Here is a 14,230-nt window from a genome sequence, read left to right on the forward strand (position 1 = left end):
TACTGCTTGTTCATGGATCACTTTTGTTGTTATTTTGGAATTATGTTTTTACCTTTTGGCTCTTTTGTGCAGTGGATTGGTTATGTTTTGATTTGGCTTTTGATGATGCATAGTAATGATTTATAAATAATTGATGAATAAGTGTTGTTTTGTCTGTTTCTCTTTCACTTTGTATTGATCATAATAAACTTGAGGGTTGAGGAAGTCCAACTATACAGCTGTTGCCAAAATAAATGGCAGTGACATATTTTGTGTTTCACAAAGTTTTCTGCTTCAGTTGTTGTGGTGTTGATTCACATTGTTTCTAGATTATTGTGCAGAGTGATCAGATGCATTTTAAATAATTGCAAAAAGCTTCATTGGCCAAAAAAACTAACTATAACAAAAACCCAAATTTCACTTTTTTGGCCCAGGCACAAAATAAATATATCTCAGCAGCACCTGGGAAAGTGTGAACGAGTACTGGTCAGGTGAAATCACTATATCATTCTGATTGGATTATAAGAGCTTGTTATAAGAGATTGTTATAAAAGTAGGGAAGAAGTGCTTTCAATCATTGTGTTCTTGTTAGCAATGGTTAACTCCTAAAGAAAGACGGGCAGCCGTCATCGCTTTGCATCAAAATGGCCTCACCTGCAAGGAAATTGCTTCAAAGAATATTGCACCTGAAAGAACCATTTACCGGATCATCAAAAACTTCAAGGAGAGAGGTTCAACCTCTTTTGGACAATCGCCTGGTGTCAAGAAGGGCAGCAAAGAAGCCACTTCTCTCTGAGAAAAACATCAAGGACAGACTGAAATTCTGCAGGAAGTACAAGGATTGGACGGCAGAAGACTGGTGCAAAGTTATTTTCTCTGAAGCCCCCTTCCGACTGTTTGGGACATCTAGAAAATCGATAGTCTGGAGAAGAAAAGGTGAACGCTACCATAAATCCTGTGTCGTGCCAACAGTGAAGCATGCTGAGACCATCCATGTGTGGGGTTGCTTGTCATCCAAGGGAGTGGGCTCTTTCACAATTCAGCCCAAAATCACTGCCATGAATAAAGAATGGTATAAAAATATCCAGCAAGAGCAACTTTTCCCAACGATCCAGGAGCAATTTGGTGATGACCTGTGCATTTTCCAGCATGATGGAGCACCTTGTCAGAAGGCAAGAGTGATAATGAAGTGGCTTGGAGATCATTACATTGACATTTTTGATCCTTGGCCAGACAACTCCCCGGATCTTAATCCCATAGAGAACATGTGGTCAGTCCTCAAAAGGCGAGTGGACAAGCAGAAGCCCACAAATTGTGATCAACTCCGAGCACTAATAAGGCAAAAATGGATCGCCATCAGTCAGGATTTGGCCCAGAAGCTGATATCCAGCATGCCAGAGCGAATTGCAGAGGTTATGAAGAACAAGGAGGATCAACACTGTAAATATTGACTCTGCGTATATTGAATGTTTTTGCCAAAAAGCCTTTAAAACTAAAAATGCTTATCATTGTTTTCCAGTATACCATAGAAACATGTGAAAAAAATAATCTACAAATACTGAAGCAGCTAACTTTGCAAAACAAAAAATGTGTCACTGCCAATACTTTTGGCCACAACTGTACATGATTGAAAATATTTCTTGTTCCGTAGAATAATTTCCCAGTTTGTTCCCTTTATTTATATGCATGTATGATTTCTTTAGTGCCCTCAGACAATCTCTTTCTAGGCAGATCTTCCAAAGAACCTTTTGAATATCTCTCAACCTACAAATTCAGTTTATTCAGCTTCCTGTGTATGACATCAGTCTTGCTTCAGAGCGTTTTAATGGAAAGCTTATCTGAGCACTGAGCTTGTCGCAGAATATGCAGGTTTTTTTTCACCTGCTGTTCACACGCTGTGTCTGCACCCCACCCAGATAACTGGTGCTAATGAGCGAAAGCAGCGTGAAGTGGTTATTTATACACCACTCTACTGATATCACAATATTTTTCAGTAAGAAGAACTTCAGTTAGAAGAGTGCTGATATTATGCACAATAGAGCTTCTCTGTTTAATAATGAACAATGAAATGTGTCCTCTGAGGTTCTGGTAGATTACCGTAATTTCCGGACTATTGAGCGCACCTGAATATAAGCCGCACCCACTGATTTTTAAATAAAATATTATTTTGAACATAAATAAGCCGCACCTGTCTATAAGCAGCAGGTGCCTACCGGTACATTGAAACAAATGAACTTTACTCAGGCTTTAACGGAACACGGTGTGGCAGCGGGCGTGGTCAAGCGCCCGTCCGGGAGAAAAGCGGTAAAGGCGCTTACACCTGAGCTAAATTATGTCTAACACCGGTGTCTAATTTCAGTAAGCATGGGGAGAGCGGCATAAAAGGCAGCAGCCACAGAGCTGAGAGAGTGACACACGTCAGTCTAGTGTTGGCACATAGAAGAATTGAGAAACTTTATAAAATTGATTAAACATTGCTGTGGCCATTAAAAGCCTTACCTGGAGCGTCAAGTGCCCTGCTGAAAACTGTCACACTGGTGCCCGTGTGACAGTTTTCCCAAGAAGGACACGTGAAGCAGGGCACTTGAAATTAGACACCGGTGTTAGACATAATTTAGCGCAGGTGTAAGCGCCCTTACAGCTTTTCTCTCCCGGACGGGCGCTTGACCACGCCCGCTGCCACACACGGCTTGTAATAAAACATTTGCAGTAAACAGTAGCCTACCAAGTCATTGGTCACTATCTTCCTCGTCCTGTGCACTGAAACCACTGAAGTCATCTCCTTCGGTGTCGGAGTTGAATAGCCTCAGATTTAGTTGTCTTTTTGCACTGAGTCAATTCCTCACGCTGCTGTTTCCAACGTCTTATCATCGACTCATTAAGACCAAGCTCCCGTGCAGCAGCTCTATTTCCTTTTCAACAGCCAGATCAATCGCCTTCAACTTGAAAGCAGCATCATATGCGTTTCTCCATGTCTTTGCCATGGTGAGGGTGACAAAATGACTACCGTAGGCCTAATCAGAATGATGGGAAGTTTGAGCGCTTCGATTTAATCTAAACTGTAAACAAAAAAAGTTGTTTTGACCTTAACCCGTTCGGCAATTTCATTGGTCTAATGAAAGCTTCACGCCGTAAAAAACTGAGCACGTCACAGAATGTTTTTTTTTTTTTTTTTATAAAATTTGAAAGTGGGAAAAATCCATATATTAGCCGCGTCATTGTATAAGCCGCGAGGTTCAAGGCGTGGGAAAAAAGTTGCGGCTTATAGTCCGGAAATTACGGTAGCTTCTCCAGCTGTTTACAAAGCTGATATTAGTTGAAGGGGGCAGATTATCCTAATTTAATGAAGCAAATTAAGGTTGTAGAGAAATGTACTGCACAAAAAGATGATATTACCATGTTACCAAGTATGTTAGAGCACCATTAAAAATGTTTAATATGGCAAGCATTTGGTACAATGGTGTCTATATAAATTTACCATGTTTTTTGGAAGTTTTACCATGGTAATACCCTAGTATTTTTGGAAGTACTACATGAATAAGTGATCCTATTACTACACCATAGTACTGGCACTGTACTTTCTGTAATGGGTGTCAGTTTAAGCATGAAAATGTTTTGTGTATAGAGGCCAGCACAGTCTCTTTAGCATCGATACAGTTGTGTGGAGCCACTCGAGTTGAATAGACCGTGGCTCATTCCTTGTTGTGACTGCACTCATTATGCCTGCTTCTACACAATCTCTTCTCACACCGCGTCTGATTCACAGTTCTCTCTTTGCAAATGAAAATGGTCTGGTTTCCTGTGTGTACTGTCACTCAGCGGTGACGGCGTGATCACGCCTGCATCTGATGAGCTTTGTTAGTACCGGTCTCTCTCGTGCGCTCTTTCCACAGCTCAGGAGCCTTGGTTTTATTTTTTGTCCATCTCGCTCACATTTCTGTGCTTTCTCTTTTTTCTGTCTGTCTGTTACTGCTTTTTGATTTAGCTTACTGCATGGGTCACATGGTGCACACTAGGGATGTGCATGACTGTAGATTTTTATAATGACTAGTCTGTGGGTTGTCTGAAGGACTAGTCTGTCTTAAGGAAGCCTTGTATATTTAGGCTGATATTTGGATTATGTTCATTGTCCACCACATACCGATCAGACAGATTTCTAAGGGGGCATTTACACAGGATGTGTCCTTGCAGTCAAAAACAGCCTGATCGAATGTTGGGGTCTCGACACATTAACGTCTCTAGCCTTTCAATGTATATACTCTTTTGAACGTGAGCCAGTACAGGCCCGTTCAGTGCATGCACACTGTACCCATTACATATGCCACAATTCATTACATTGAAATATGGTAATCGTATCCTGATTGAAACTGTGGCAAAATACGCAACACAATGTGTCTGAGAGAGTGAAACTGCGAGCGAGTCTCCGCATGAATATTATAGCTCAGTTTCAGTCTTGTAGATGTAGCTCTGATCCCACTGAAAGCCACTGATTTCAAGCTGTGTACTTTTTTAGAGGACTAGATTAATTATTAAAAGTAGGACATATGAACACTCATATACAGTAATTAAATATATAAATAGCAATATTGATACAAGGATCTAAAATATCCATTCAGTATCATGACAAATCAACTCGATGTATTGATTTATATAAAGCTTTACTCTCGGTACGGTCATCTTAGCCTTGTACAGATGCAGACTGTCAGCGTGTCTAGGAAAACTTGGTTGTACTGTGTAGGTGACACATGAGACGTACTGGCACGTGGAAAACCAAAGTATACTTTGGTTTTAAAATGCTGCAAAAATGGTTGTGTTCCATCTGTTTGAGCAGCCCCTGGCCTGGGCTCACAGTCTGGGCAGCTTCACCACCGAGTTCAGCCGAATACCACTGCTATCTGGGAATATTGCTACCCTACATGCACTGTAGTGGATACAAACTATTTTGCTGTTATGAAGTATGAATCTGGGTAGTAGACTTTGGCATCAGTTCCAAGTGTAACACCATGTGAACTGTATTGAATAGAATAGAATTTTTCCCTCCCATCATTTTACTTTTGACTTAACATTTGAAACATTGACTCTCAAACTTTTTATTTGTTTATTTTATGCACATTAGTTGAAAATGGAATTATAATTTTTTTTTTTATCTGCCAGGAATGTTATTTGCAGTAATATAATGGTGCTGAATGGTTTATGTATTTAATGTGCTCTCTTGTGGACTAAGGATATTATTGGACTAAATATTATTTACATTTTGAAAATATTTAAGATAAAATTCGAACTTAAGTTTATCTGCCCAGTTCACAGCCCTAGAAATGTGTGTTGGCATGTCTGTGTGTAGTTAAAGCTGACAACAGCTTTGTGCTCCTCCTTTCAAACATGGTGAAATGCTCTCCATGGCATTACTTTAAATTTGTTTAGAAACTTGTAATTGTCAAACATATTTGGAATTACGCAAATGTGCAGTTTCAGTAAATCTGGAACACTTTAAATATAATGTAGTCAGGACATGTTAGCGACGCGCACAACCCGAACTCTGAGCAAGCATAGATGTTCTTTGTTTAACCCATTATTAGAGCAGATGGAATTTGTGTGTATTGAGCAAAGAACTGCATTGAGACCGCTGAAACACTGCATTGTGAATCTCATGTAATACATTACAGATCAGAGTGACATACAATAAGCTACTCGTAAACTGAACTTCCTCAGAGCTTGATGCATCAGTTGAGGTGAAAATGAAAAGAGCTTGTGATTTGGTCTGTCATCAGTAGACACAGCAATTTGCAGATTTACCTGGCTGTAACTTCTTCGCTCAAGTTCACTAATATCACAGTGGGTTATGCTAAATTAGGCTAACTGTGAGTGGCAGAAATTGTGATCGTGAATAAATTACAATTAATTGTGCAGCCCTAGACTGTTGTAATCCAACGTAGTGGAAGCATAGTGGATTCTTTCTTTTGCTGTTGCAGAAAATGGGAATGCAACAATATTTGCGGTGTGCCCTAATAACTGCTATAGTTTACCCTACCATAGTTTACTTCTGCATTTCAAAAAGGATCCAATCAGATTTTGGTGCCTTTACTAACGAGCTGATGAGTTGAATCAGGTGTGTTAGATTAGGGAAGCATCCAAAATGCTTGGTGAGGGCTACTCTAGGACCAATATTTAGAAAAGCTGTACTGATCATCCATCTCTAGTGCACACCATCTTGGATAGGGCTATGCATTTCGCTGTACAAATGTCATTTGTTCTGCATGGAGCGCATGCAGGCATGTTTCTCTCTGTTTTCAGGACAGTGTGGAGATTGTAAGGCACCCGTTCTCATGATGTGTGTGTGTGTGTGTGTGTGTGTGTGTTGAATGTGTAACTCTGTCCTCTTTCTCTCAGTGTGTATGGAGCAGTGTGAGAATGCCGCATCTCTCCTGGCCTCCGTGCGAGAGCAGGAGATGCAGTTTGAGCGTCTGACTCGAGCTCTGGAGGAGGAGAGGAGGAGCGTGGGGCCCTCCGGCACCCTACCCCGCCCCTTCCCCACCCTGCAGGTAACGCCTTCCCGGCCAATCATGCAGCAGCAGGGTTCCCCGCGTCATCACGCTGCGATATTTCACCCCATGTTCATCTTAAAACGTCATCTTGCCCCACCTCCCTGCATTTCTCTCCTCCATCTCATCTCTCTGTGCACCATTGCATCCGTTCTAGTCGACACTTTGAGGAGCATGGCAATTAACCCATCCTTCACAAGTGGCATTCATTGTCATCGTTTTTATTTACATTTGCATCATTTGTATGCTTCTGTCATCATTGACGCAGATATCATTCTGCAGCTGATAACATGTGAGACCAAGTCAAAGTTTGCCTTGCATGGTGGTTCTTTCTTACACCCCAGTTTGTGTTGCCATCACATTGTCCATTCAAGTGTCTACCTTATTTGTCTCTTTGTTTTTTGAATGTCACCTCTTTTGGTCCTCACCAAAGCATGTCTGTATGTTGTATGTTAAAACCAACTCTGTCTGATTATGTGGGAATGAATGTTCTTCAATGAAGAGGAATTCTTGTTTGTTTTTTCACTGTCTTTATGGTGAGTGTCTCACTTATCACAGAAACTTTCTCAACACCCAAACCCCCCTTACGCTCTGCTCTGTCTGAGAGTGCGGAGATGACAAAACCGGTTTAGTAAGTCGAGTCTCCTTTTGTGTTTAGAAGATGATTTTGGAAAACTCTGACTTTCGGTTGCTCAACAAGAACACATCAAGTATTGTCTTTAACCTTTTCAGCTTACTTTACTCTTCTGAATTTTACATTTGATACACAGTTTTTGGATTATAGGACTTGTCTGACTGGTTAGGTTACACCACCTCCTTCAAGGGGGTTGACTGTGCTTGTAAATGATTTAATGAAATTGGATCGGTTTATTCCATGCCACATATTTAAAAACAACATTTTGTTGTTTGTCTCTCAAATATATCATACCATCACAGTATATAAAACAGAATAACTGGATCTTACAAATCTTTAAAGCATTTGAAGTTCACCCAGAATTAGAATTCTGTCACCTTACCCAAATTTTGTTCCAAAACCAAGTGACTTTCTTTGGGCAAGGGGATATTTTGTAGAATGTCCAAAGTGGCTTTGTGTGAGGAATAGCCCAATATGTAAGATATTATTCACAGAAAATCTTCCCTTCCATTATAGCTCTCAAATATCACTTGCTTGCATTCAAGTGTGGCACGTCAAGACATGTTGCACCAGATATGATGCAGCGATGAGACATGCAAGAAGCAATATGCGGGTTTATGTGCAAGGCAATACACTGACTCAAAAAATCTGCTTTTTCCAATAATGATGTGTAAGAACTGCTTGCATGAAGTTAAGACATCTAATTATTCCTTCCTTTTGATGTTGAAATATAAACGGGCATGTGTACAACAATTGCCACATTTTTAAACGACCTTACACGTTATCAGTTTAATTTAGCATATTTGGTGTAAGATCATGCATGTAGATGTGCTTAAGTGATATTTGACAATGACGGCAAACCTTGTTTGACGTCCTGACGCTCCATGTTTGAATTCATCGCAAGCGCATGTGAGATTTAAGACATTCTACCTAACATCTTTTTTTCCGTGGAAAAAAGTCATGTTTGTTTGTAACAACATGAGGGTGAGTAAATAAAGTCACAATTTTAATTTGAGAACTATTCCTTTCTAAAATCCTCTCCGATTCTTTCTATTCCTTTCGATTTCATAACGCACTCGTATAAAGATAAAAAGCTGGTCAGTGGTGTTTGGAATGCCACTATCGGTTACATCTCCTCTCTGTTGACATACTAGCTGTGCAGATATTAACATGCTGAGCAGGCTCAGTTCCTATGCTGTCAGGTTCCCGCAAGCCCACCTCTCAGCTAAGATTACCGTAAACCTTCACAGCTCTCTCTGTGGACCATGAATAGTACAGCTGCTTGGTTTGCGTGTAGAGAATTTGAGTGGTGCTGCATGCCGTTGTTGTGTAAATGCATGAGTAATATTCTCCGGTAGCCAATCCTGGCATTCGTTCATCCATCATTCATTATTCTTTTCCGCTACACTGTCATGTTTCTGTTTTACAATGCTGTGACTAACTTCAGTCATTTGTTTAAATGTTCAGTCGTTTACCCATATGCATCCTTTGCATGGACATAGTTTCAAAAGATTCTGGTTTTTAGTTGTGTCTTGCACTTTATATATATATATATATCTCGGCATGGTCACTGGCCTCTTTTACATTTATTGCGCTTTTTTGTTTGTGTGTCATAATGCTCGCTCTCTCTCTCACCCTCTCCCTTTCTCTGTTTTTCTAGAACGGGCGTGTCACTGGTGATGCAGAGTTGGAACGCCTCAAATTAAGTGAGGGCTATATTAACGGGACACAGGTTAGTATTTGGTGTCCAGGACTCAACAAGATGACCGGTTGTATTTAATAGACTTTATTTTCCATCCAACAACAAATTTGATAGTGGGGTTTTTAATTTCTTCACATTTAATTTCAAATGCAATGAATGTACCAACGAATGACTTAAATATGCAGAGACAACTTTTTAAAGGAATTGGAGAGTTTTTTTTGTATGCAGTGTGAAAAACAAATTTGTTATCTTTTATTATACTGAATATTAAAAAAAATTCTAAGTGATGCTTCCAGGACTATCGCAAGCCATTCTTGCAAATGTAAATGCTGCAACAAATCAATAAAATCAAATTTCATTATTGATTAGTCGCATATGTGCACCGTGCAACATGGCTTTATTAGATTAATTGAATAAATAATCAAAGATTCATTCATTAGCATTATAATCATAAGTTACAGCCCTAAAAATTGCAAAATTGTGCTGATTTAAATATGCCATCATGGTCAATACATCACTAAAATCCAAATTATAGTTCCAATGCACAAAACACATCAGCAATAAACATAAGATTGCACCGGTGAACGCATGACTAACCCATGACTGTAGGGCAAGTGAGTTCAATAAAAGGCCCTGGGCTATAATTTTTGTTAAGTCATGAGAGATGATCTTTTGCATACTTTTACACTTTTTTGAATTCCTGTTTCTAAAGAAACTTGTTAGTGTCTGTCGTCATTGACACCTTCGAAAACTCTGCAACCAGATGGTGTGTTTGTGTGAAGAGATGCACTTTCTCTTCTTGGCTATTACTCACTATTGTTCTATGTGCATTTGTGCTACAGTACAGGATGTTGGACCCTGGTCATCTTGTTGAGTCGGTCATGGTAGAGGAAGACCCTCACGATGGACTGCCAGTTATTTCAGTCGAAACCAGTGATGATGGCACAACACGCCGCACCGAGACTACAGTAAGTTTGTGTGCATTTAAAGGAATCGTTTACCATGAATGAAATTGTCCTTATTTACTGTATATAGCCATGTACTAGATTTGTGTGATGAATGGTCTGAAATTTTAGTCATTCACTGATAATCTTCTCCACTGCAGCTCTCCAAGCAAATATGTTGCCTATGGCATTGGTTTTACATTACCTTTGGTTATGTTATTGATGTCTAAACTTACAGCACCCCCCCCCCCCCTTATTAGGTCAAGAAGGTCACAAAGACCACCACTACACGAACAGTCATTCCCTCAGTCTCTGACACACTCTCTCTGGATGGCACTGGTTCAGTCACCGGCATGAATTATAACACCCCGATAGACCGCCTGTACAGGCCACCAGGTGGTCCCATGGACTACCCTACTGCTACTGTCCCCCGTAACTACCACTATGGACCTCCAGGCGGCTATGACGACTACCGCAGCGGACCTCCTTCTGAAGCCTACGCCAGTCTCAGCCGAGGGACTCGTATGGATGAACGCTACAGGTGCGTGCCTACTTCATAGAACTAATTATATATTAGTGTGATGGATGGGCAAATGTTTGTTTGAAAATTACTGATATTTTAGATCAGTGGTTCTAATCTGGTGGGTTGCTTGTCCACAAACAGTATGCAAAAACAGTGCTAATGCAAGTAATAGGTTAATTAATAATTTATTGTCTTTGAAAAAGGAGGAAGAAATGCTTCCATGAAATGCCATATGTTTTGGTGTTGTGGAGGGCTGTGTGTCCAATAAAACGTTATATTTTGGCACAAACACATCTGTCAAATTATAAATTAAAGGAATGTTCTGGGTTTAATACAAGTTGAGCTTAATCGTCAGCGTTTGTGGCATAATGTTGATCACCACAATTTTGAGTTTTACTTTATGGTTTAAATTTATGAAAAGATGTTGAAGGTCTCATATTTTCCCTTTGAAAATCCTCTTTGAAATCAGTGCATACGCAGCATTCTCTGAAGCAGCGTAAACTAGTCACTCTGTAGGCACCCTAATGTGTAGGACAAAGCACCGCTTGATGCTGGTGTTTAGCGGAGCTTTGACGTCTCTACTCATCTCATGTGAAATGCACCTTACAATGATGAATGGACATCATTGAAACTCAAAATTATTGTTATTATGCTATTATGGTCTTTTGTGATAAATGTCATGTTCAGCAGTTTAAATACTGTAGGAAAATGATACAGTACATCTGCTTTGTTTTTATAATGCTTAAACATTCTACTGAAGTCAGTAGATTTGACATGTAAATTGTAATAATGTAGAAGGTACGGACGCTATTGATATTATTATTATTATTATTATTATTATTATTATTAGACTATTATTGTTGTCTTACAAACTGAATGGTAATTATAGATCTGCTTTGTTATAATGCTATAAACTATAGTCTCTTGGCAGATTTCGGTCATGAACATTTCAAATGATTCAATGACTCACTCATAGCACATTAGACTTTAATTTGTTGCCACCTAGTGGCATCACCAGAAGGGGTCGCTATTACGCTATGTAACTTAATTTTTGTTTTGTAGTAAGTGTTATTTTCTAATTGCTTGTGCCTCAAAAGTATAGAAAATGGCTATTATTCCCCACAAACTTTGCTTTTTTGACCAGGACAGTGATATTTTGTAATGTACCTTTTTCCAATAAGAAAACGGGCGAATTTGTGTCTTTTTGTTCGAAAGTCCGGAAAAAAAGTCCGAAAAAAAAAACGGTGCCATTGAGAATACTGCTTATTTGGAAGTGAACACACAAAATAAAAGCTTGATTTTTAAATAGACACATGTTTTTGCTTAAGTATTACATTTGTTGGGAAAATTGTGGATTGAACAGAGTGGGAATCCTGTGTTGGGACTTTGTATTAAATGATATTGTAATAAATTTCATGTTTGATTTCAAGGAAAGTTTTGTAAGAGTTGGTTTACCACTTCATGTCTCATGTTAATCAGGATCCTGAAGCAAAACCAGTTGAGAACCACAGATTGAGAATTCTAGATTTAACCAATTCAACTGTGTATATGATTGTCAGAGTAATAGCTCATGAATTTAGAAAGATCTCTGACTTCACCATGTTTCTTATTCTATAGGCCTGTTGATGGCTACCGCACGCTGGACTCTGCTTACCGCAACCACAGCCGGCCACAACTGGACCCGTATGTGGCTCAGCCACAGGTGGGACGTATGGGCAGTGCTCTGGAGATCACTGGAGCCCTGCAGCGCTTCGTCCCAGACCCCTACGGCCTAGAGGATGATCAGAGGAGCCTGGGATACGACGAGCCTGATTACGGCATGGGGCCAGCAATGCACTACAGCACGATGCCCCGGCTAGCACATGCACACCATGCCCCACCCCCACGCAGGACAGGGTTAGTGTTTTTTGCTCTCAAACTATATTTGAAGTGCCAGTTTATTTAATTCTGTCATAATTTTCTGACCTTCAAGTATGTTTCTTAATTTGTCCAGGTCATATGAGGGCACACTAGATGGTGATATGAGTGGAGCTGGTGATATGTATTATTGGGGAGGTGGAGCCCCATTGGCTCAGGGAGAGAGAGGCAGCATGGCATCATTGGACAGCACTCTGCGCAAAGGCCCCGCCCCCACCACATGGAGGCAGCCAGAACTTCCTGAAGTAATCGCAATGCTCAACTATCGCCTGGACCCTGTCAGAAGCAATGCTGCAGCCTACTTGCAGCATCTTACCTTTAAGAATGATAAGGTTAGTTTACACTTGCACAGAAAGCAGTATAGAAACTAATGCCAGACGTCCAGACCAGGTATGACACAATACAGCAACTACAGATAATCTTATTCTGAATTTGTTCTAACCAGCAGCAACAGTCATCACTTATGCACATCTGTTGCATGCTCCATGCACTCAGACTCTTTATACTCTGTGCAGGTGAAGTCGGAAGTAAGGCGAATGAAGGGGATCCCTGCCCTGGTCTCCATGCTTGATAACCCAAAGAAGGAGGTGCATTACGCAGCATGCGGAGCTCTCAAGAACATCTCATACGGACGAGATCCAGATAACAAGATAGCCATCAAGAACTGTGACGGAATTCCCGCACTGGTGCGGCTACTGAGGAAGACGAGAGATCAGGACCTCACAGACACTATAACCGGTATATCTTGCTGTTTAGAGTCATGACTGTTTGTCATCAGAGAAGCTTTCTGAACTTTAAATACTGTGCTTAAAGTGATGATGGCTCCTCTTTTCAGGCACACTGTGGAACCTGTCGTCTCATGACTCCGTTAAGATGGAGATAGTGGACCATGCACTGCATGCTTTGTCCGATGAGGTGATGGTTCCACACTCTGGCTGGGAGAGGGGGAACAAAGGGGGAGAGGAGAGCTGCAAACCTAGACACTTGGAGTGGGAGACGGCACTCACCAACACTACCGGGTGCTTAAGGTAAAGAAAGAGACACAGGCATTCATGAGGTTGATTTGGTAAAAAAAAATATTTTAATATATGGGGTTAGTTGTCCATTTTTTTTACTGCAGTGAATATTTCTCAGGTCAATTTCTGTATAGCCATTTACTTGAAGCCTTGGCCACTAAAAAAATCTATTGAATATTTTAACTTTTTGCCCTTGAAAATAAAAATTTCAATAATACAACCGCTCCAATAGTGTGCCCCACTATGGGTGGGGTAAGTTGTTACATTGGAACCTGCTATCAAATCAGTTGTTGGAGGTTCAATGTGAACATTACGTCCTCATCCCTTCACAATCACCAAACATCTACACCTGCATAAAACTGCCTATTATAGGCTTTTCAGCCAAATTTAAAGAGTACAACAATTTGAGACACAAAACAAATTAAGAAACAACAAAAAAGAAAAGGATAGCGTCAACATGCCACTGGTTGAGTAACGTGGGGTGTGGGGGGGAGGGGGGTGCGCTCAAAACAAAGAGCAATTTTCATAGCGCAACAAACAGTGTTTTAATTTTGAGAAAATTTACTTAATTTATTGGCTTATTAATAGTTGTCTCTGCATATTTAGCTAGGATAGGAGAAAGAAAAGTTACATCAGCTTTAAATCTAGCCCTTGTAGAAACTAGCCCCGGTCTCCCGCATATATTATTTGTTGTCATATTTTCAGTGGTGGTGTTTTAATGAGCATGCTGACAAAGTGCTTTGGCTTCTAGACTTTAAAGCACCACTCCCCTTTAAAGCACCACTACAGCCATACACATTCAGGTGGACATCTTTTGCTTGTTGCATCACACCTAGCAATATTTTTGAGCATCTGAAGACCCATTCGCTCGATTTCATTTAATTGTTTTTGAACACATTTTATGTAAACGCCCCAAATAAACCAGTGAACCGAAACCAGCTTAATTATACGGGGCTTCCTTCTGGCAATCTTGTCC

General features: G+C 40.3%; 1 protein-coding gene across 7 annotated transcripts in view; it reads left to right on the forward strand.

Moving 5' to 3' along the window:
• The window catches only part of LOC127643823 (catenin delta-1-like), a 40,382-nt gene that overhangs the window by 13,113 nt on the left and 13,039 nt on the right, over nt 1-14,230 (forward strand). For 5 of the 7 annotated variants that reach the window (XM_052126725.1, XM_052126730.1, XM_052126727.1 and 2 more), the window contains exons 2-9: nt 6,367-6,518; nt 8,813-8,884; nt 9,697-9,822; nt 10,059-10,339; nt 11,939-12,217; nt 12,315-12,570; nt 12,754-12,976; nt 13,074-13,266. In XM_052126725.1, the coding sequence (XP_051982685.1) occupies nt 6,372-6,518; nt 8,813-8,884; nt 9,697-9,822; nt 10,059-10,339; nt 11,939-12,217; nt 12,315-12,570; nt 12,754-12,976; nt 13,074-13,266 (1,577 nt within the window). In that variant the 5' untranslated portion in view covers nt 6,367-6,371. The remainder of the gene's footprint in view (nt 1-6,366; nt 6,519-8,812; nt 8,885-9,696; nt 9,823-10,058; nt 10,340-11,938; nt 12,218-12,314; nt 12,571-12,753; nt 12,977-13,073; nt 13,267-14,230) is intronic. The other 2 variants (XM_052126728.1, XM_052126729.1) reach the window with 1 other exon arrangement.

This window comes from Xyrauchen texanus, chromosome 5, assembly GCF_025860055.1.
Source record: "Xyrauchen texanus isolate HMW12.3.18 chromosome 5, RBS_HiC_50CHRs, whole genome shotgun sequence".
Taxonomy (NCBI): domain Eukaryota; kingdom Metazoa; phylum Chordata; class Actinopteri; order Cypriniformes; family Catostomidae; genus Xyrauchen; species Xyrauchen texanus.